Raw genomic sequence first — 22033 nt, forward strand, 5'->3', positions numbered from 1 at the left:
TTCGGAAAGAGAAACACAAGGCAAGGGAGCTGGGGGTTTGTGCTTATCTCTGCTCCTGGGATTGCCAAGCCAGCCAAGTATGCTTGTACAGAGGCTCCCACAGTACAGGTACCTCTGCAGGGTTTCCAGTTATTATGGAAAAGAAAATCCTCTGCCATGTTTCCAGGAGAAAATGTGCAAGCCAGGAGTGACTCTGGGCTCCTGTCAGACCTGAGCAGTCTGACTCTGCCGTCAAAACCAAAGGGAAGCTAACACTCAGGTGGGAACTTAAATGTAGCATTTCAGATTCCTTTTTGTGCAATTAATGCATTAGTTTAACAGAGCAGCATAGCTTGAAACATAGCTATTTCCTTTTCATTACGTTTCAATGACGGTGCCTGACAATACCTCCCCTGGTTAGAAAAGACCCTGTAACGTGGAAGTTGAAGTCATTAGTATTCTAGACCATAAATCCTCTTCTTTTCTAATTATATATGAAAACTGTCATTGCTCTGTAATGGGTTATGAAGGTAATAGATAACTTGAAAGGAGGGTCAGTATGTAGAGAGGTCAGATAGCATTCTTCACTACCGGTTACTTCTGGGAATCATCAGACCTCTGGCCCTACGGCTGAGCCAAACGTTCCTTAAGCTGTAGGTGTGTGAAATGCCTGCCCATCACTTACTAGTATGTTTAATTCATATTGTTGCTTCAGTGGGGTTTATTGTTTAGTTAAGTCCAGTGTCCCAAACACCTCCAGGACTCACTCGTTCCCTCTGGATTCTCAGCTGGAGTTGCAGGTCGGGTGATCAGAAGTGCCAGGGAATGAGTATTTGGTGCTTGTGTGAAATAGTTAGTGGTCTGGTTGATCATGGAGGAGTGACTGTCACAGGCATCCTGGTGGTAGCTGGCCCAAATGCCCAGCTTTGGGACTACACACAGTTGACAGAATGGAAAGCTCCAGGAACAGATCTAGCCTATTTTGGGACATTAGTCTAGAGTCTCCTTTGATAGACATTGCTGAGGCAGGATACCTAGGTACTTGTACTGTTACGGGGGATGGGGTTGTAAATGGGGGTCTTGGTCCTCAAGGCTTTAACTAAACACGTTTCATCAGCGCGACATCGATACACATGTATTTCTAATACATACTTCCATTATTTATTTGTGGTGCAATTCAGAGCAGCACTTTGGTCCTGCTTTTCAAGTCAGGTTTGTGTAATTTCAGAAATGTATTTGCACAAGCTTAATTATGCATGTTGTGCCTGAGACGTGTATCAATCTGGATACTGGCTCCCCACCTGTCCACGTATGTCCCTAACTGCCTGATTTGCATGCCTCACTCACTGGGGAATAAGCAGCAACTGAAATAACCTGTTTCTAGTTATTTGACTTTCATTTCTTCAAGACTTAGCACAAAGTAATTGGGCTGCATTTCCTGTGCTTCAGAGGAAAGGCTAAACCCCTTGCATTATCTGTCCACCTTTTGGCTTATCTGTCTTTGTGTGACCTCTGGAGAACTCAGATAGCGGGTAAAATTTCTGAAGACTGAGTGTTTGTTAAAGGTTTCTGCAAGCCTTTGGAGGAGGTCATCACCTCTAGTTTTAGAAATACTGATCTTATCTGAACACCCGAAAGTCAAAAGCCAATTAGTTTCATCTGTCAACCAAAACTGTGTGGGGAGGCAGGTGTTTCAGTTCCCAAGAGACGCAGTGGCCCGGGCCAAGGACGGGGAAGCCCACTGCACGGACGGTGCTCTCAGCACCTGCCTGGGGAAGGAGCTGAGCCGGTATGTACCCAAAGGATCAGAGCCGGCGATGCACCAGCTGCAGAAAGCAGCTGCTCCTGTGAAGTCCCCTGCCAGTGTGGGGGTGTTTCTGGGGGCACTGCAAGCACCTTTCCCGGGGCTGCTCTCAGCTTCCAGCTGCGAGGGAAAGCAGGTGAGGAGTTGGCTGATGGAAGGGATGAAACTCCTTCAGGAGATGCTAGGATGTCATAGGAGAGCACGCTGGCCAGAGAGTGACAGATGGGGAAACACTGGAGGCAGGGATGAATGAGACTTAGGTCCTTGTAGTAGTCCTCGCTCTGCCTCTCCCCTGAGGAACCGTGCACTCTGTGGGCTGCTTGCAGCAACCTCTCAAGCTCATCTTTCCCTTCCTAAAGCAGGGTGCTGGCCATGGGGAGCTGCTTCCTCAAAGCTGCCTCAGTGGCGTGAGAAATCAGGGTGTTGTCACTGTTCTGCATTCAGGGCTTTTACAACACCAGATCTGTAGTGGCTGGAAATAAAGCGGCTGGGCAGGACTGGCTTGCAGGTGTGCAGTTTGAGATGGCAGGTACATCTCACAGAAGTGACGTGGCTGAAGCAGCACAAAAAGGAGTGGGTATTGCAGCTTTAGCTCCTGCTTCTCTCCTGTGATCAGTGACTAGCTTGTAAGTGTCCCCAAGCCCTCAAACAAACCGTGTTACATCCTCAGTGAGAAGCTACCCTGCCTGAATTTGAAATCTTGTGTGTGTGGAGGAACAAGGAAAGAAATGGACAGCCCTTGAAGGGCTTTCTCCTCCCCACAGCTTAAACAGCCATCACTGGCAGTACAGTCTTCCTTAGCTATTCATTTTGAAACAAAACAGACTTCAAACATTTATTTCAGAGAAGCCTTCCAGGAGGCCTGCATACTTCTGTGGGTCCTTTTTGCAACATCATTCCAACTCATTCAGCTTTGTATTTAGTGCAAATTGGATCTCAAAGCTACTCTTGATTACTCTGTGCATACCTGTAAATTGCAGAATAGGTCTGGTCATCTTACTGTGTGTGCTTTGCAAACCAGTGCACTGCAACGTGATGCAGCACTGTGTGCAGCTTTGCTACTGTCCTGCAAGACTTGATTTATTCCTCAATGTTATGCACATAAAAGCCCAAGTGTGTGTTAAAGTATACAATTAAATTTAGACGTGCTAATGTCAGAGTGATCTGGTGTGCGAGGCTCTCACTGGGAGCACCTTCAGATGTAGGGCAAAATTCTCTTCTCAGATTCCTGGAGTAGCTCCTGACTTGGTCTCCTGAGTCTCCTGCTCTGACCTGTACAGGCGTTTTGTGGTGTGAAGGAAAGCGAGCTCCCTGAAACAAGTAATCTGCCACCAACTAAGGCATGGACAATAATAACAAAGCCCCCAAAAGAGCATGAGACCCTTTCTTGAACCAGTTGCTCTGCATCTGTGAGAAGCTCAAAGGTTTTGTGTCACTTGGACAATGTGCTTGTAGCCTCTTCCTTCTAATTATCACTGAGCTAACGATCTAAGACTGCTTTGTGGATATGAGGACAGAATTTTGCCTGCAGGATGCACAATTACCTACTGTGCCTTCTCTATAAATCAGTTATAAGTGTATTTGGAATAGCTGCCAGGCCAACTTCTGAGCTTACCAGAGGACAGAGCTCCAGGAGATACAGTCCCACATGACACAGAGCTGTTGCAGTTTTAAAATCAGTCTGATTTTTTTCTTTAACAGGAGAGCCCAGTGTAACTCCGTCAAGACTGGAGTGACACTCTGAATCTGCATCTGCCTCATGTGAGTTAAAATCCTGGCAGCAGCATTTTGCATAAGCTGGAGCCTCTGTAGAGATATTATTTTTTTTTCTTTCTTTTTTTTTTTTTTCCCCCCCTTTTCAGGAAGGCTATAAAATTGTTACTGTATGTGTCTTGGCAGCAAAGGTAAAACCAACAACACAAATGCATGAAAATTGCATACCTTACTGCACAACTGCTCATTCCAGGTTGGCTTCCCTCCTAGCACGTACTGTGTAAGGGACTCCTGCACTCATCACAGACCTGAAGGCTTGCAGCGTTCACTCCCGGGGTACTGCTTTTTAGCTTTCAATAGTATGATGTTAAGCCAAGTGATGGTATTAAGGGGAGGCTGAAATGCTGTCAGCTGGCTTCTGGGTTTTTTTTAAACCTTTGGTTGTTTTCTTTCCACCCTGATTGCACAGTCCATAAGCACTGGGTGCTGATAGTCCTGTGCTGCTGAAGCATTTGCCTGTGTTGGAACATGAACTATTGAAATAACGTGGTCCTCTGGAGCTAGAGGCTTAGCATGGTGGCAGAGACATGGCCATCAAGTAGTAAGAAAGAGAAAAAGACATCAGAAGTTGTAGCCCATGCTTTGGTTTTACTGTCATCCCATGTGCATTGGGCAAAGCTGCTTTGAAAATGGATTCGTGGCTCTGCCTCTTCACCTATCACAGAGTTGGGGATGCTTGGAGACTGGGCCCTTCTCGGCTAGGTGAAAGAGCTGAGCATGGGAGATGCTGCATGGCAGGTAGCTGAATTCATGGCATCGCCATGGCACACAAATCATCTCCAGTTGTGGTCTCAGCAACCAGGTCTGAGGGTGGGGGATGTTCCAGGGAAGTTTAAAACTATTTTTTCATCATGCAGCTGCAGAAAAAAATACTGATCTGTCCTCTCTACTCTTTCCCACACATGCCTGAAGTAATTAAGAGAGAGGGAGCGAACAGCCCTGAGTACGATATTGAAATACATTTTTTCATCTAGTGATGCATATAACTGGGGCATCTTCCCGAAACGTGCTGCCGTAGTTGCAGCAGTGTTTAGCCTGTTCATTCTTGATCTGAAGGAGGTGGATCGTTTGTTTGCCCAGAAGCTCATGTTACTGAAGCAGGCATTTGCACAGCTTATGAGAAATGTCAGTGGGTTGTGGCTCATACCGATTGATGCATCATGTGCTGTGGTGTAGGGATGCTGTTAAGGTGGGCTCAGTGAGCTATCTGTTTGCAGCTGGGTGTAGCTGTGTGTCTAATTAAAGGAAAGTTTATCCTGAACAGTAAGTATGATGGTGACTGGAGAACGTTTATTGTCCCTTTCCTGTTTCCAGGAGTGCAGTTTCCTGTGTCTCTGTTTAGTTTGTGTACCAAGGAGAAGGCTCTCATTTTCCAGATACTGTGGAGTGGTAGAAAAATAGGGAAGGGACCTCAGGCATGAATAAGCTAGTTGTCTAGTTTTATTCAAAGAAATTTCAAGGAAGCAAATTCTAGAGCTTGACAGATAAGGGAAATACACCCCACACACACACCACCCTGCCCTCCCCAGAATCAATAGGATCATTCAGATTAATCCTGTTGCAGTATTGCCTCTGCAGAGACTTGAGATGATGAAGGCTGAGGTTGATTCCTGTTCTTCAGCCTTTTTCCTACTGGTGCTCCAGCTTGTTTGCTTAGACTTAGAGAGTTAAAAGGAGGTCTGTAGTGATAAATCTAAGACAGAGAGGCAAATGCAGAAAGGAAGAAACTGAGTGAAGGCATTTTGTGAGCAGCTGGCCATGTGTCCTGCTGCAGCTGTTCTCTGGTGGAGTTAACAAGATGTACAGGTTCTTTAACAGAAAGCCTTACAGTTTGCCTGGAAAGGTTCTGCTGGAGCTGCTGCTAAACCACTTCTGTTTGTCCAGAGGAGATGCCAGTGTGCTCCTTGAGATTCCTTGTGTCTGGGCAGCATCAGCATGGTTGGTTTGTTCAGAGAGAGCAGTGTTTTGTTGGAGAAATGTTTTGTTTAGGAGTGATGTTTTATGGATTTGTTGGAAACATGGTCAGATTCCCAGGAAGCTAATGGGGGGGAGTGCAGCAGCTTCATGGACAGAGCAGGGGACCAGGGACTGCTTCACATAATGGGGAGCTTTGCAGTGCTTTCACCTTCTGAGAGTATGTGCAGATGTATTTATTACCGTTTTCTCTGGGAAGTGCCTTTACTGTCCTGCATTGCAGGAATTCCTTTTTCCAGATGATGCTCTGGTGTCACTCTCACAATGTTATTCATCACCTAACTGCCTTTTGCTCCCTCCAGCTCCAGCTCACTCCCCAGAACTGCCTTGTCAATCACCGCTTTCTTCATTAGCTGTAGTTTTTGACTGCTTATTCCTATCTATAGCTCAATCAGCCCTTGCTTTCCTAAAGGACAGAAAAGACTATGTGCACTGAATGTTGTATGATGTTGATGTTTTCCATCGGTATAATAATGCTTGAAAGTTTTGACAACTGTTTCATTGATTTTAGTAATCTGTTTAAGAACATTGCAAGTTTGTTTGTTATGTTTTTAATGGTGTTAGTTTGATGGGGAAAATTACCTTTTAGGATTCTGGTGCTTTTTAGATTATTAGGTAATAGGGAACCTTCTGTCATGGTTACTGTGATCTGAGTCCTTTGACAGTCTTGTTTCTTCTATAGTCCCTGCCTTGTTAGTATTTTTGTAGTATTTCATAGATTTGTTTTCTCCTCTCAGATTCAGCTTCCGTATTTCACAGTGTATATATATATATATAGTGGTGATTACTTGGGCAGTATAGACAACATGTATTCATATATATTTGTGAGGTCCACAGATGTGCTAGATATCTCTTGGGAAATGTCTACTAACGAGTTTGCTGTGTAACTTGCGCATTTTTGTGTTTTGCTCAGCTAAATTTGAAATATTCAGGTGTTTGAGACAGTTGGGCCCATTGAACCCATGGTAACCCTCATTGCAGTCAGGGGTTGTATTTGTCCCTGTTACATCTTAGGACCAATTTAAGACAGGAACATGCAGCAAATACAAACACACCATCAGAGAAACACAGTCATTTCCACCTGTTGTAGAAACACAGTGACTTCCTTTTAAATGCTAATTAAATGATCTGATTAAGCAGTAACATTTCCAGTAGATGGGAATGTCATTTGTAGGATGAAGACAGGCCTGATGGTAGGAATGACTTGGTTGAACAAGTCCATTTCTTTTGCATTGAGCTAAGATGTGTGTCGCAGATGAGCAGCTCCTCTGAAATGTGAGAACGGTAAGCTTGCTTAAAAGAGTAGCATTTTGATGCACAAGGGTAATAGCTAACGGGTTTTTACAGTACCATATGGTATTATTAACAAACAAATCGTATGTTAACTTGACAGCTCTACCTTCAAGCTAACTTAGTGTGCAGCAAACATAAATACCCCTGAGATGAAATCTGGAGACAATACTAAGCTTTGGGATTGTATCCAGAACAGTAACAGTAGCACAGCAGCAATGATTTTCAGGCTTTCTAACCATGAATACATGTGTTCCCCAAATTTATTGGTTTCTTCATCAGCTTTGCAAAAACACAGCAAACCAGAACCCAATCCAAGCAGGTGGAACAGGGAGCGTTCATGCATCTGCCTAACAGGACTGCAGGGAGAGGAGCTGCAGTTTGAAATACATTTTTCCTGATGCAGAGAGCTGTGATAGACCGATGGATATTTCATCTGGTGCACTCTGCTGCTGAAACCTGAACTGCGGCTCCGCTCGGCTGCAGTCCTGGAGCATGAGCTAATTCCACTGTGGCTCTGGGCTGGGGGACCCAAGGCAGCGAAGGGCAGGAGCGAAGAAGCAAAGAAGGGAATGTGTGATGTGGAGGAGGGAGGAGGGCAAATTGGGTACATTACTTTTAACTGCCTTCTTGTTTAACCCCCTAGCTGTTTTCAAATTTTCTAACTGAAGTCTCATCTTGGTACAGTGTATAAATCCCCTGAATACGAATCTCTTGGATTTGACCTGACCGTAGAAAGATTAGTTTCCATTGGATACCCTCATGAGCTGCTCAATTTTGTGTATGATCCTGCATTCCCTACCAGGTAAATGACTAACAGATACCGACCCAGCCTGCTTGAGGTCTTGATGATTTGTTCTGTAAAGTTCATAGGCAACGTGTGAGGCCAGGTTTGAGGAGTTGTGCCTGTGAAGCCTGGTGTTGACCACAGGTCATGGGGAAGGGAGCAGACTAGACTGCTCCAGTATGTGGAGGACCTTTGCACACATGAACACATGCGGGCAAAGAGGGAGTGTTCGAGAAAGGAGGCCTACTAAAAACATGGTCCAAAAATAATCTTTCAAAGCAAAGAAAGCAGAGACACAATTGGATTGGGTGTTAAATCACAGTTAAGGGGAGAATGAGCCATTGCTGTCCATGAGACTGCTAGAATGTCTCACAACATTTTTCATTAATGATTTTAATTTGTAGTGTCCTGGTGCATAAGACATCCAGAAAATCAAGGTGACAGTAAACAACACTAAAAGTGAGACCAACCCAATTCACTTGTCTAGAAGCCAAAAATAAAGCTAATGGTGCAAAGTTACTGAATTCTTACATTTTGTCTTTTGGTAGCAGAGGTAGAAAGGACATTGTGTGTTTTAAAGAAGGCTTTTGATCTGACTCCGCCTTTAAGTTGTTTCCAGTTGTGCCTTTGCTGGATTTTGCTTTTTTGACTCCTTTGGAGCTTCTTTACAAAAGTCTGGACCAGAAAGTCTGTTGGCTTGTTCCAGTTTTCAGTCTGGCAGCCTCCTTTCTTCCCTCTTCCCAGCATGTTTTACACCGAGACTGTTGCTGGGTGCCCCCATGCCCATAACAAGACAGCAGCCCTTCACAAACCTGTGATGAAGACTCCGTTAAATCCACTGCCTTTATCCCAGGGAGGGGACAGAAGGGATATCTCTGTGGGAAGGCTGCGTTCTCCAGATGCCAGCTACTAGATAAGTGAGACAACATTTTGTTGGAGATGGAACTGGGAAATGTCCAAAGCGTTTTGTGCAATAGTTACATGCCCCATCTGGCTCTGTCTGTAACAGAGTGATGAAAAAGAGGGGGAAAATTCCTTTATCACACCTCACTCTTCCTTGCAGCCCAGCAGGGCTGTCAGGGAACCACAAACACAGGTGTTGGATTCATGACCCTGTGGAAGAGACCCATGTCTTCCCTGGTACGTGCATAGCTAAGCCTCTGCCGGTTCCATTTTCAAGACTAGAGAGAGCAGATCAGTGGTACCTTTCACCTGGCAGTGCAGGGCTCTTGTTCTCACTTGCAGCCAGGTAAAAGGGACAGTAGGGACCCTATCTGCATAATAACAGCAACTCTGTTCTGATGCCCCGTGCCAAGAGAGCAAGCTGTTCTAGAACTGTTCTAACTGCCATTAAAATGGTCACCGCTTAATACGCTCACTTCTTCACATCTTAAATCACTTTCTTAACAGAGGCTTGGTGTTTGATACCCACTATGGAAACCTGTTGAAGGTTGATGCCTATGGGAACCTCCTAGTGTGTGCACATGGCTTTAATTTCCTCAGAGGGTGAGTGCTGACTCTTAGCTGTTGGGTTTTTTTACTTAATATGTTCTTTTTTGTCACTGATCCTTGGGACACCCATTGCATAATGAGTCACAGGGACTCCACTAACAGCAGATGCTGTATTGGTGTTCCAACAGCTCCAGGGTTGGCTGGGGATGCATTGAGGGTCCCAGACACCGCAACAGCCCAGGGTGTTTATAGAGGAAAGGTCCATGTCAGCACAGGCACAGTGTGCTGGGAATAGAAGAAAGTGTGCTGTGGGGAGTGATAGGTGGGATGATCCAGGTGCTGTTGACCTGTCCCGGCACAGTTTAACATTAGCAGCTTGTCAGTTAAGACAAAGCCACTGTGTGAGGGCTGCTGGCAAAAGAGAGGACCCGTGCACTGAGACTGTTACTTCCACAGCCATTGCTAAGGAAGTTCAAGGGCCTGAGCTGCCTTGGGGAAGGAACAAGCTTGCTCTGCCCCTTAGTGTTTCTGACCTTTGAGGGTGTCAGAAGTGAGGCATTGCGTACCATTTGCCGCAGCCTTCCCTGGCCACCTTTGCTCCAAACATGTCTTGGGCTCTCACTTGTGCTTGTTCTGGCCATCCTGGTGCATGGGTGTCCGCACGTGCCTGGCTGGAAGGTGATGGTGTGGTTGTGGAGACTGGTGGGTGCAGTCTTGTGCAGTGGTTGGATTCCATGATCTTAAATGTCTTTTCCGACTTAAGTGATTCAATGATTCTTGCCCCAGAGAAGGTGCTTTAGGAAGCAGAGGGGACCACAGTGCTACCTGCCTGCTGTGTCCCAGCAAATCCCCTCCTATTGCTGCTGTGAGGGCGAATGGATGGAAGGCAGTGCAGGCCAGCTCAGGGCCTCCAAGGCCGCAAGCCTTGTCATTGCAGGCCTGTAAGTCCCTGCGTCAGGAAGCCCAAATTTAGAAAAAGCCCTTATATATGCACTTCTTTGAGTCAGAGGTGATCTTCAGAAGCTCCAGAAATGAAGGAAACCAGAATAATTAAATGACTTTTAGTCATCAGCCACCCTGCTGATTAATTGCAGAGGGCCCCAGGCAAGCCTCCGGCCCGGACAGCACTCCCCTGCTGAAAGCTGCTCAGGGGAGTGTAAAGCAACACATGGAAAGTGGGGGAAAGTTTAAGATAAGCAAACAATGAAAGTGCAGATGATTTAAGGCATCCTAATAGCCAACGTCATAGGGCTTAAGGTCGAGTTGTGGACTCTCAACCACTCCATTTCCCTGTGTGGGCTCTGCTCAGTGTGCTGACTCAGCAGTGAGGGCTTTGTCCCCGGCTCCGCTGGAGCTAGCGCAGGGAAGGGAACTATGCCGCTGCCTAGAGTTTTGCTCTCGCGCTGCTAGTGCATGTGGGAAAGCTGGGTGTTGATTAAAGCACAACAGACTCTAGTTAATGGACCCTGCTACAACCGTATTTTGCAGGTCAGCATGTTTTATCCTTGTTGGGTTTTGTGGTTTCATTTTTCTCCACTTTATCTATTCTCAGGCCAGAAACACGGGATCAATATCCAAATAAATTTATCCAGAGGGATGACACAGATAGGTTTTACATTCTGAACACGTTATTCAATCTACCAGGTGAGTTTAATGTGAGCCAACGCTTGCCTGTTTCTGTGCCTCTGCAGCCAGTAAAGCTTTGCTGATGTCATACTCTGCTTATCTGTTGGGTTTGAGGTTAATTTTTTTTTACATTAACCTTCTTCTTTTGGCTACAAGACCTAAAGTTAGCCGGCCATATGATGTTATCCTTGTTTTAAAATCTTGCCTTGTTTCTTCGCAGAGACCTACCTTTTGGCTTGCCTAGTGGATTTCTTTACTAACTGTGACCGGTACACTAGGTACGTATTCCCTCCAGTTCAAGGTGCTGATGGCGTAGTGAGATTGTTGTTATAAAGAGCAATACAGCACAGATGGAGCTGTTCTTTGTATCACTGGAGGCCCCTCAAGTGGTTTCAGTGGGGAAAAGTTCAGGCCTCTTACTCTATTGACGTTACGAGAAGAATTTTGTGGTGACAAGATGATCTGTGTGTACAGCAGACACTGGTTATGAGGGTTATGAGGGTTTCCTTCACAGGGTACATCAGTATCACCATACTGACTGACACTGGTGTTTGGGCCGGCTTTTAAGACCACACACTTACTACAAGGTGATTAGTTACCAGACAGCTCATTTTGAGCCTGTGTCTACTGGAGCAGTGTTTGAACTGGTAGCTGAAGGGCTAAATTTCCTCAGCCAGTTGCCACAAGTCCCTCATGTCATAATTGAGGACTTGTTCACTTAAAGGTGAAACGCTCAGGCACAGTGCAGTGTAAAAGGCTGTTTGTGCAGCATGAGTATTTACCTAGCTTTCAAATAGGTATAAGCATAAAAACAAGCTGCAGCTTGAACTGGCCAATGTGAATGCTGCTGTGGTGCTGACTCATGTGATGGGTCGTCTGCATATGATGTGAGTGGAAGGCAAAGGTTTAATGGGGTTTTACCTGAGAGCAGAGGAACTGTTTATGCTGACAATCCATCAGGTGAAGTATCCTTTCTCAGGAGAGGCGTGATGATTGCTGTCATAATAAATACAGCTCTTTTTAATCCTCCTTGATTTCTTCTGATGCAAACTCTCATGGGTGTCTCAAAGATCCCTCCACAGTATCTTGTAGAGGAAATTTCTCATGTTAACTCTTAACTGTTCAACACAGTAGTTGTTCCTTCTCTAAGCAGTATTACATTTAATTTATTTCTGTGGCATCCCCCTTTTTTAGTGTTGGAAAGAGGGTGAAAGGGCAGCACTCTGCTTAGTTTCTCAGTACCATTCATCTTTTGTAAAATGCTGCAAACTGCACAGCGCCAGTCTTTTTTCCTTCTTGTAATACTGTGGGGTAGAAATAAGTGTTGCAGTCACAGAAAGCTGTAGTACTGCTGTGGAGGCACAGGCCTGTAGTTAGGAGCTCACATCCTAAAATTTTAAACAAATTTTTTTGGGTAGCACGCAGAGCCTGTTAAGCTCTGTTTGTAGCCTTCTTTCAAGTCTGAGCTGTGGTAAAGTAGTAAATAAGAAACCACTATAGTTAAACAAACTCCAAACAACATTTTGAACTGTCACTTTTCTTTTACATGTTTCTCACCTGCTGTGATTGGCTGCTACAATCTCTCTTCTTTCTCCCCACAGCTGTGAAACAGGGTTTAAAGATGGAGACCTCTTCATGTCCTTCAGGAGTATGTTCCAGGACGTCAGAGATGCTGTTGACTGGGTTCATTACAAGGTGATTGCAAGAACTCCTTGGGACGTCTGTAGTTGTAACTGAGTTAGAGGGACTGGTTTGTAACTCATGAGTTAAGATGTGTTAATCCACCGGGCAAGAGCCCCGCTTTGCCGCCTAGTGAGCAAACAATAAATTGCGGCTGTAAATCAAGATCTCCACTGCCCTCCTAGTACGGGAACGTATCTGCCTTGGCTCCCTGTTCCTTTTTATGATGCCTAGATTCCATTTCTGTACTGTAATTCATGGGGTTTAGAACATGATGCCATGAGGGTATTTGTACTTACAGTCCACAACTTGTGCATTGTCCTAATTATTAAAACATTTTACTGTAAATGGTTTACATTGGTACTATCTTATGTTGTCTGAAAAGTACCTGCATTAAACAGAGAAATATATCAATTCTTCTCTATTTAGAGAGGAGAGGCAGTTCATCTTTTTCACACAGTTGTGCAGAAATTTAGAATATAACTTTGTGAGCGTTAATGTCTGCTTAAAAACCTGATTTTCTTGTTCTTCCTCATTCAAGAGGTCTGTTGGGGTGGGATGGAGAACGATCACAGGAGAACCCTGCTCACAGTTGTAGTTGTGGTGGTTCTTTAAGCCATAGCGAAGTCAGGAATCTATTTTTCTTTCCTTATGCAGTGTTGTGTGATACATGTTGGAGTTGGCCTTTGAGTAAAGCATTATGGTCAGTGTTGGAGACAGGTCGTTGACTGTCTTGTTTGGTATGGCAAATCTTTTTTTTTTGTTGTTTCTATTGTATTCCCTTCTGAAAGGGTTAAAATGCTGTTGAAGTGGATTATTTACCATGGTGAGGGAATCGATGGATCACAGAGTTTGTGATGGTCCCTGCTACTCAAAGCCTCTCATCTCTAGAGTCACTGGTTCAGATTCGCCCTGGTTTGTACTTTCACAGCATTTTAAAGTGTGAAAGTTGGCATTACTTTGATGTCTCTTACATCATAAGTTTCCATTACCTCACTGGGTTCTGTTGTTTCTATTTCAGGGATCGCTCAAGGAAAAGACCCTTGAGAATCTGGAAAAGTACGTGGTGAAAGATGTAAGTGTGAAGTTACTTTACTTGTGCTACGTGACATTCTATACTGAGTAAGCAAGCAAGAAATAAACATGTTGATTTGCTTTACTAAACCACAAAACAGATAACGCTGTCATTTCTATTGTAATAATCAAAGGCAAAGTGGAAAGTTCGGATACAGCCTTTATTCTGAGCCAGTGATCCACGTGATTTCGTATTCATGTGCATGTTTTTTACGTAAAATATAAAAGCCAGAGGAAATGTTACCATGGGACACAGGTGAATACACTGGCAAGGCTTGTGTTGTTTCTTTTGGTGGGGAAAGCAACTGTGTTCCCTGCCCGCATTTTCTCTGCCCAAGCAGACCTTGTTTTTAAAAAGCAACAGATGAGCATCTTTTTAGACAGAAGTATTCCTTAGCCATCCAACAAAAATGTTACGTGCGTTTAACCATGAGGGACTGAGGAAAAGATCCTGAAAGACTCACCAGTGTCCAGTCTCTTGATAGGCTGGAAAGTGTGTTCAGCATGCCTAACTGAGCAAGCTCCAGTGGTTCCCTTACTTATGCCCTCTCTGCAGTGTGCAAGGCCCCTCTGGACCACGTATGGTATAATTATTCTTTAGCTTAGATGAGCCCTGTCTTAAAGTATCACTTTGAAGCAGTTAACCTTGTTTCTAGTTACACGCCTGCAGAATTCTTAGGAAACTGTTCTGTGAGGTAGTCAGCTACTCTGGCAATGGACTGAGATTCATGATTGAATAAAAATATCCCCGGGAATAAATTCTGCCTAATCTGAGACTGGAATTATAATGCACTCCAACTTGTGGCTTGTGTCAGCTCAGATTTCATCTGCCTCTGGGCCCATTTCAGGAACGGACTTGGAGCTGGAGGAGCTGCTCCAGCATGCCTGGCACAGGCCAAATTGGTGGGAACAGCACAGGGTGCCTGGCAGTGTCGTTGGCAAAGGCACCGCAGCCTCGCTGAACCCTTCCCCCTTGCCTTCTCCCCCTGGGCTGTCCTCCGAGGGGCTGTTATGTGGATGGACCAGCAGCTTTCCTGGCTCTGGCCACTGCAAAACACATGAGTTTGCTTGCTTGATGGTCTGATTTGCTTTGTTTTGTCTGGTAGCATCATAGTTTAAAAGTTTTTTGCCTGTGATGAATCTCTGTAACTCCTGTGTGTGACTCGTATGTCTATTGGCTTTCAGGGGAAGCTACCACTGCTGCTCAGCCGCATGAATGAAGTTGGGAAGGTGTTTCTTGTCACAAACAGCGACTATAAATACACAGATGTAAGTGCTGCTCAGTTGTTGTGTTGGTATATAATAAAGTAAGCAAATGCCAGCCATTCATTTGTATGGTTTTTGGTAGGACATCTTCTGGTGGAGAATTAGGGGGTTTCTAAACTAGGTGTAGGATGGTTTAGTGGTGAACGCAGATTAGGTCTTGAATCATCTTTTGTAGTCCTGGTTCTGCTACTGACCTAGCATGGGCCTGGCTTAAGTCCCTCTGTGCCTCACTCGGTTCCTCAGCAATTAAAAGGCTGAAAGAGATACTAATTTTAGATTTCAGCATCCTTTAAAATGCAGAGCTTGTCTTTCAAGTGAGATAGTCTGAGTACAGACAGGTCACCAAAGCCATTGTGCTGGAGAGGTCTAAAAGCCAGAAAGGGCTGTCTGCTGTGCTGTAGGAATAAACGCTGTTACTTCAACTCCAGGTAAATATCTGTTGCAACACTGCTAGTGCAAAGATTTATATGCCATTTTAAAGCATTGCAAGATATACCTGAAGATTTCTGAGGCAGATACCTGAAGATTTCTGAGGCAGATTCCTGAGATTTCTGAGGCAGATATGTTCTTTGATTATAAAAATTACTGGTTTAGTTTCTGTCACTTTAAATTCTATTCATTCATTTTGTCTCCAGATCTTATGCTGACTTTCATGGAAATCCTGAAAATAAAGTTCTGTAACCTGAAAAGATAAAAGCAGAAAAGTATGCTTTTATAAACTACACAAATGTATGTTTAAAAACGCATCTTTGAATACTTTTCTTTCTGTCTTTCAGAAAATTATGACTTACTTGTTTGACTTTCCACATGGACCAAAGGTATGTGATTTCTAGACTGCAGTTCCAACAGAAACTGATGTGCCTAATTATCTGTGTAGCTGGAAGGCATTTTAATCCTGCTTCATCGGCAGCATGGGATTAGTTGCTTTAATCTGGTTAAAATACACTTGCTGGTTTGTGTCCTATTTGAATGGGATCAGAGCAAATACAATATAACAGAGAAAAGAGGCATCATCTGGTCTCAAACAATAATCTGTGTTAATGATAACATTATTTTAGTGATAAAACATTTAAACTGTGGCATTTTGCAGCCAGGTTTCTTAGAAATCTTGCACAGTGTTTTAGATGTTAAAAAAAAAAACCTTGATGGAAAGGGAAGAGTTTTATAAAACAGCAGAAACACTTATGGCTGATTGTGCCTTGACTACGGTAACTCCAAATGTTTGAGTCATGCTTTTTCTCATTTTCTGAGGTCAAAACTCAGCCCTGTAACTTTTGGAGAGAGGCTTATGAGCTGAATTTATACTGCTTTTTCAGTGTCTCAGTGGGAGGCTATCTCATGCTCAAAAGATGTGTTTTCACACTGTGCTCTGAAGGTAGAAGGCAACCAAGGGAGAAATTTTCAGAACATGGAAAATCACCGTAACTGATAGATCAAAGAAATCCTTGCTGTGGTCTTGATCTCAGGAAGAATAGAAGCAAGGAGCAGAAAGGGTTCATGAATGCCCAGTATTCTTCAGGCAGGGCTGTGATTCAAAGCCGTGCTCTGTGGAATAGGGTCCAGGCATTTCCCAGTCATGGCAAATGTACCAGCATGGCCTCGTAAGGCTGAAGCCATGAAGTCACATGTGTCTGGATCTGCCTAGGATATCACCTTCAGAAAGAGTGGCAGCAGTGTCATTTACAGCATCTCTTTACACGACAGCTGTCCTGTGGCATGGATGTTCAGTGCAGTTTTCCTGTCTCACACCATGTTCTCAGTCCTCACTGCCAGGCTGGGTTGGGATGCGCTTGCTGCGAAACGGGACTGCTGTAGGAGGTGGTGCTGGCAGCCTAGCATCACACCACAAGAGGCAGGAGCTAGCAGGTCTTGATGGACCAAGATTGTCATAGAAGTTATGGCTATGGACAATGGCGCTGTGGTTAAACGCCCTGCAGCTGATTGTGTTGTGCCTGATTCTGGGGTTTGGTTTTGCCTTTGCAGCCTGGGAGTGCTCATCGGCCGTGGCAGTCCTACTTTGACCTGATCCTGGTGGATGCACGAAAACCCCTCTTCTTTGGGGAAGGCACTGTGTTGCGGCAGGTGGACACGGTGAGTGGCATATGGAGCATGACGGTGAGGCATATGGAGGATGGCTGGAAGGGCTCGTGCACCTCCTGTCTGGTGTCTCTTAGTGGCAACGGGCAACACAGTGTTTAGACAGGACCTGCCCTAGAGATGGTGGGATGGCTTCTCCTCTTAGTGATTCCTGAGCAACACCATCACCTGGAGCACAGCAGAGCTTGAGGCTTTGCTGGCTTCCCTGATGTACTGCAAGTGGCAATAGGAAAAGAGTACAGAAAGCCACCTCTAGGCTGTGTGGGAGTGAGAGAGATAAAGAGTAAAGTATCAATAAGACGGAAAAGATCCAGACCATCAGCTGTTCTGCACTAACGCAATGTCTCCTTCCTCAGGTGACCGGGAAGCTGAAGATTGGTACATACACTGGCCCGCTGCAGCACGGCATCGTGTACTCAGGAGGTGAGGCAAGAACCCTTCTTGTCCTGTGGAGTGGCTCTGACATGACCTTGTGGCCTTCAGCCACTCTGGCTGTGAGAGGACTTGTGCCAGGCACCAGGCAAGGTTGTGTTTCCCAAAGCACATTGTACTGTGCTCTGTGGAGTGCACCAGAAGCTCTCCATCATCACTGCTGCTCAGTGCAGGGAAGAAATGGGCCCATTCCTCCTCAAACACCATTTTCCTCCTTGCCAAGAAGGGTCTAGGAAATGCCGCTGCAGGGCTTGTGGTAGAGGGGGAGCTGCAGCTGGCCCAGCGCAACGTTCCCAGCTGTACTTACAGTACTGCCACTGTGCCACACTTGGAGGGTCCCCTGAGATAGGGAAGAGCAGCAGGTGGATATACAGGGCTGTCTGTGGTGCCCAGGGCTCCATTCCTGTCCCATGGGGTGGGAGGCAGCACGGCCCCTCTGCTGCTGCCATTCATGTTGGGGGGTGTGGGCAAAGCTGCCCCTGGATGAACTCCCCAGGTGAGTGGGCGCTGCCTGTGCTGCCGTGGCCAAACAGAGCTGCTATATGGAGCAGTGGAGGTGTCTGGGAGGAAAATGCACCTGCTCTGTCCCTAACCCTGGCCCTCTGAAATGAGCCATCCGTTTCCTTTTGGTTCCCCGTTCTGAACCATGCCATTCTTCTCTCAGGTTCTTCAGACACAGTCTGTGACCTCCTGGGGGCCAAAGGGAAGGACATCTTGTACATCGGAGACCATATCTTTGGCGACATCCTCAAATCCAAGAAGCGCCAGGGCTGGAGGACCTTCCTGGTGATCCCTGAGCTGGCGCAGGAGCTGCACGTCTGGACAGACAAAAGCGGTCAGCAGCCAGGCAAACCCCAGGCCAGGCTTTGCTCTTGCTTGCCTGGTGCTGCACCTCTGAGATCACCAGGGCATACAGGGGTGCAGGGGAGGGATCGCCCTGGCTTGCCGCTTCTCCTTTTGGCCCTTTTTCCGTGGGTCTGGGTGTTGGTGGCCGGAGCTGGGCAGCTCTCTGTGGGCTGGCCTCAGGGTCCCAGGCCTTTCCTGTGCTCTTTCCCAGGCTGCTTGCACTTGATCAGCCAAGCTCTGACTTGGCTGGGGGAAAAGCTGCAGCTGGGTGGGGTTGAGTTGTTCCTAATCCATAACCCTGCCCCTAAAACTCCTCTCCCTCCACCCATATGGAGCCATGGCTTCTCTGGTAAAAAGTATCTGACAAGACGCCTGGGTTATTCTCCCTGTAATGCCTGAGCCGTGAGTGCTCTCCCATCTGCAGGGAGTCCCGGCTCACCAGCCACTTCCTTCTCCTTCCTCCCACTCCCTCTGCTGCCAAAGTGCTGTGTGTTTCCCGTCTTCCAGCACTACTGCTTTTCTGCTACTTTTGCTACTGCAAAGGTTTGCCCTTTGGTGTGTAATAGGTTTGGGAGTTATCCAAGTTGCCCCATGGCTGGTTGGAAGGTTCTGGCGAGGGCTGTGAAGGTTCAGCCTCAAAAACAAAAGTGGCAATCAAAAACCAAGCCCAGAGCTCTGCCGGTGGCACAGAGTGTGACTGAACCCTCTCCCTGCACAGTGGCTGTGAGATGTCGTGCTTCTTGATGCAGTGCCTCTCCCCTGCCGTGCGAGGGGAGGAGGCAGGATGGTGGGTTTGCCTTTTCATTTCAACAGTTTAAACTTACCTTTTCCCCCTTTTTTTTTTTTTTTTTTTTCTGGATTTTCCAGCCCTTTTTGAAGAGCTGCAGAGTCTGGACATATTCTTGGCCGAGCTATACAAGTGAGTATTCAAACAGTGACAATTTCCCTGCTGCCTCTCCCAGCCTAGCAACAGCTAACAAGCAGCTCTGACAAAACCCTGGGGTTGAGTTAGCAGCACTGCTGCCAGAGCTTTGACTCAGGCCTGGGCTCTGAACCACGAGACCAACCTTCCCCTCCAGACCAGCCTCCCTCCCCCAAGCCCCCATCCCACAGCATCTGTTCTGAAAGACTTTTCACACCATGTGTTTGCCTTCTCGCCTGTAACTAGGCATCTGGACAGTAGCAGCAATGAACGCCCTGACATCAGCTCCATCCAGAGACGCATTAAGGTACCAATCATAAAAATCCCTTTTCATCCTTTTGGATCCCAGAGGGCTTGAGACAACCCAACCCCACCGCTCAGCCCTGAAATGCTTTGCTTTGCCTTTGGGTGGGCACAGCAGGCTTGGCAAAGCTGTTCTCTGTTCTGTCTTAGTGGATGCAAACAGAGGAGCTTCTCAGCTCGCTGGTGACGCTGGCAATTCTGAAAGGCAGCCTGGTCTGGAATAGGGTCTCCTTGCTCATGCACACAGCAGCACTGGCACCGACGGTGCTCACTGCTGCAGAACAGGGCGCTGGCACACACAAGCTTGGAGGGCCTGTAGTCTCTGGTTCAGCCACCCCTGGGTGCCAGCCTGGGGCAGGTACTGGCTCTTGAGCCCGCTGCTGCCTTCCCCTCTGTTAGCTGGGACGTAGCTGCACTCTGATGCTGCAGGATGTGAGCACAGAAAGCCTTGCTGGAGATCCTTGCAGCTCTCTTGTAGCCCCCAGCGCACTCCAGTGTTGTCGTGGCTCCATGCTGCTGCCTGCCCGGCCCAGGACCTAATGTGCCCTTTGCTTGTAGAAAGTGACCCACGACATGGACATGTGCTATGGGATGATGGGGAGCCTCTTCCGCAGCGGCTCTCGGCAGACCCTGTTTGCCAGCCAGGTCATGCGCTACGCTGATCTCTATGCAGCCTCCTTCATCAACCTCCTCTACTACCCCTTCAGCTACCTCTTCAGAGCCGCCCATGTCCTGGTGAGTTGCGGACCGTGGGAAGGTGGGCAGGGGTCCCAGAGGTGCCCGCACTGGTGTTTGTTAACACTTCCGCAAGCGCCAGGAATGGCACCTTGGAGGGTTGGGTGGTATTTGATGCACCACGGGCCAAAAAAGGCTCACGTTCTGGGGTTTGCCCTCCCTCTGTCTCAGGGAGATAGCCCGGGACTGGGACACCCCCTGCCATCTCCTCTCTCTTACATGTGTAGATGCCACACGAGTCCACGGTGGAGCACACGCACGTTGACATCAATGAGAAGGAGTCACCGATGGCCACGCGCAATCGCACCTCAGTGGATTTTAAAGATTCTGACTACAAGCGGCATCAACTGACCCGTTCCATCAGCGAGATCAAACCGCCCAACCTCTTCCCCCAGGCACCTCAGGAAATCACACACTGCCATGATGAAGATGATGATGAGGAAGAAGAAGAGGAGGAAGAGGAGGAGGAAGAGGAAGAGGAATAAGAAGGAAAAAGCAAAGCACTGCTGAAGACAAACCGTGACTCTAGCAGTGATCAGGAGCAGATTCCTTTGTTGGGGCCCTTGGGGTGATGGGTTGGGGGGGCTGTGATTCTTGCAAAGGCACGTTTTGGAAGTGTCTGGAAACTTTTAACAAATTAACACTAATTAGGAGGAGACCCTTGTTTTCAGTTTTGCAGACGGTTCAAAAAGCTGATGGATTCTGCCTGGGGTGGTGCATTCAGATTGGACTGCCCACCTGTGCTGTCATGCTGCTCCCATTACATACAGGGATGCTGCATGTTTCTCCCTTTCCCATGATGTGTTTCATTTGAATTCCATTTGAACAGTGTCCTGTGAACGGTTTTTGCCATCTGTTAGATTCGCTGTGGAGAAGGAAGGGATGTGCTGGACCCTGCAGGAGACAAAATGATCTAAATTCTCCTGCCCGTTGGGTTGCTGCCCTTAACCCTCCGCTTCTGGGTTACAAAGTCCCACCTTCCTGTGTTACCCAGGGTGTTGCTGTGGCTTCCAGCAGTCAGTTTACCTTCTGCTTGGCATGAGTTTCTCCATCTAAGTGGTTCAGTTCCTCCAGCTGTCACAGATGGCGGTGGGATTCCAGCTCTTGCATATCTGCAGCTGTACACGTTTCTGCTTGTAGATGCTTGTTATCCTCTCCCAGTGTTTCAAAGCTCTTTCATCATCAGCATGTGATGCATGATTTCCAACGCATTTCTCAAACAGCTGAGCCGCACACTGTGTTCTCAACTCCTGTAGTTTTTCAGCAGTAAATATTAACCCAGGAGCTTGAAGCTACTGCTTTAGCGTTATGTTAGTCACTTTTCCTACTGCCTATTACTAACCTTTCTGTCTGTTCAGCTTTAAGAAAGCGAAGCATCTCAAAGACAAACCCAGCCACCATCTGGAGTGAAAGGGCCTGTTATTCCAGGGTGCTGTGGGCCACGCTGTCTGCCCTAAACTAGGAAACAGCCTGTGCCACGGGGCCAGCCCCGCGGCAGGAGCCTCCAGTCCCACCAGCAGCTGCCCTTGTCTTTGGCCTGGCACGGAGCAAGCAGAGCCTCATCACGGGTTGCGGTGGGCAAGGCTGCGTCCCTGGCCAAGGAGGGTGACGGCTGCAGGCTGCCATGCGGGGACCAGGGGTGGCCCACGGGGATGGGCAAGCAGTCCTTGTGCCCAAAAGCTACCCCAGGGAAGGGGCAGGGCCGGCACGCAGCAGGGCAGCAGTGCCCTGGGGTTTTCCTCCGTGTCGGGAGTGCAGCCTCCCTTACTGGAGCCTGTGCCGTTCGCTGTGAAGGGATTCTGACAAGGGCCCTCTTGTAACAAATTCGACTGTTGTTTCAGTACCATAAACTCAATTAATTATTTTTTTTCCCTTTTTAAAGTACCTTAGGAGAAAATAAAAAGAAAAATCACACCACCACCATCTGAGCAGGAAATGCTGCTGCTGTAGTGGCAGTTGTTCAAGTCAAATAAATGATGATGTTTCTAAAAAA

General features: G+C 46.8%; 1 protein-coding gene across 7 annotated transcripts in view; it reads left to right on the forward strand.

Annotated features, from left to right (window-relative positions):
• The window catches only part of NT5C2 (5'-nucleotidase, cytosolic II), a 63420-nt gene extending 41387 nt beyond the window's left edge, over positions 1-22033 (forward strand). For 6 of the 7 annotated variants that reach the window (XM_040606916.1, XM_040606917.1, XM_040606919.1 and 3 more), the window contains 15 exons: positions 7508-7625; positions 9018-9113; positions 10612-10703; positions 10906-10963; positions 12287-12380; positions 13387-13440; positions 14625-14708; positions 15482-15523; positions 16689-16796; positions 17159-17225; positions 17899-18069; positions 18948-18999; positions 19249-19309; positions 19864-20040; positions 20268-22033. In XM_040606916.1, coding sequence (XP_040462850.1) covers positions 7508-7625; positions 9018-9113; positions 10612-10703; positions 10906-10963; positions 12287-12380; positions 13387-13440; positions 14625-14708; positions 15482-15523; positions 16689-16796; positions 17159-17225; positions 17899-18069; positions 18948-18999; positions 19249-19309; positions 19864-20040; positions 20268-20525 — 1532 coding nt within the window. In that variant the 3' untranslated portion in view covers positions 20526-22033. Of the gene's footprint in view, positions 1-3484; positions 3545-7507; positions 7626-9017; positions 9114-10611; positions 10704-10905; positions 10964-12286; positions 12381-13386; positions 13441-14624; positions 14709-15481; positions 15524-16688; positions 16797-17158; positions 17226-17898; positions 18070-18947; positions 19000-19248; positions 19310-19863; positions 20041-20267 lie in introns of all 7 variants that reach the window. The other variant, XM_040606921.1, reaches the window with a different exon arrangement.

Source organism: Falco naumanni, chromosome 9 (genome assembly GCF_017639655.2).
Source record: "Falco naumanni isolate bFalNau1 chromosome 9, bFalNau1.pat, whole genome shotgun sequence".
NCBI lineage: Eukaryota > Metazoa > Chordata > Aves > Falconiformes > Falconidae > Falco > Falco naumanni.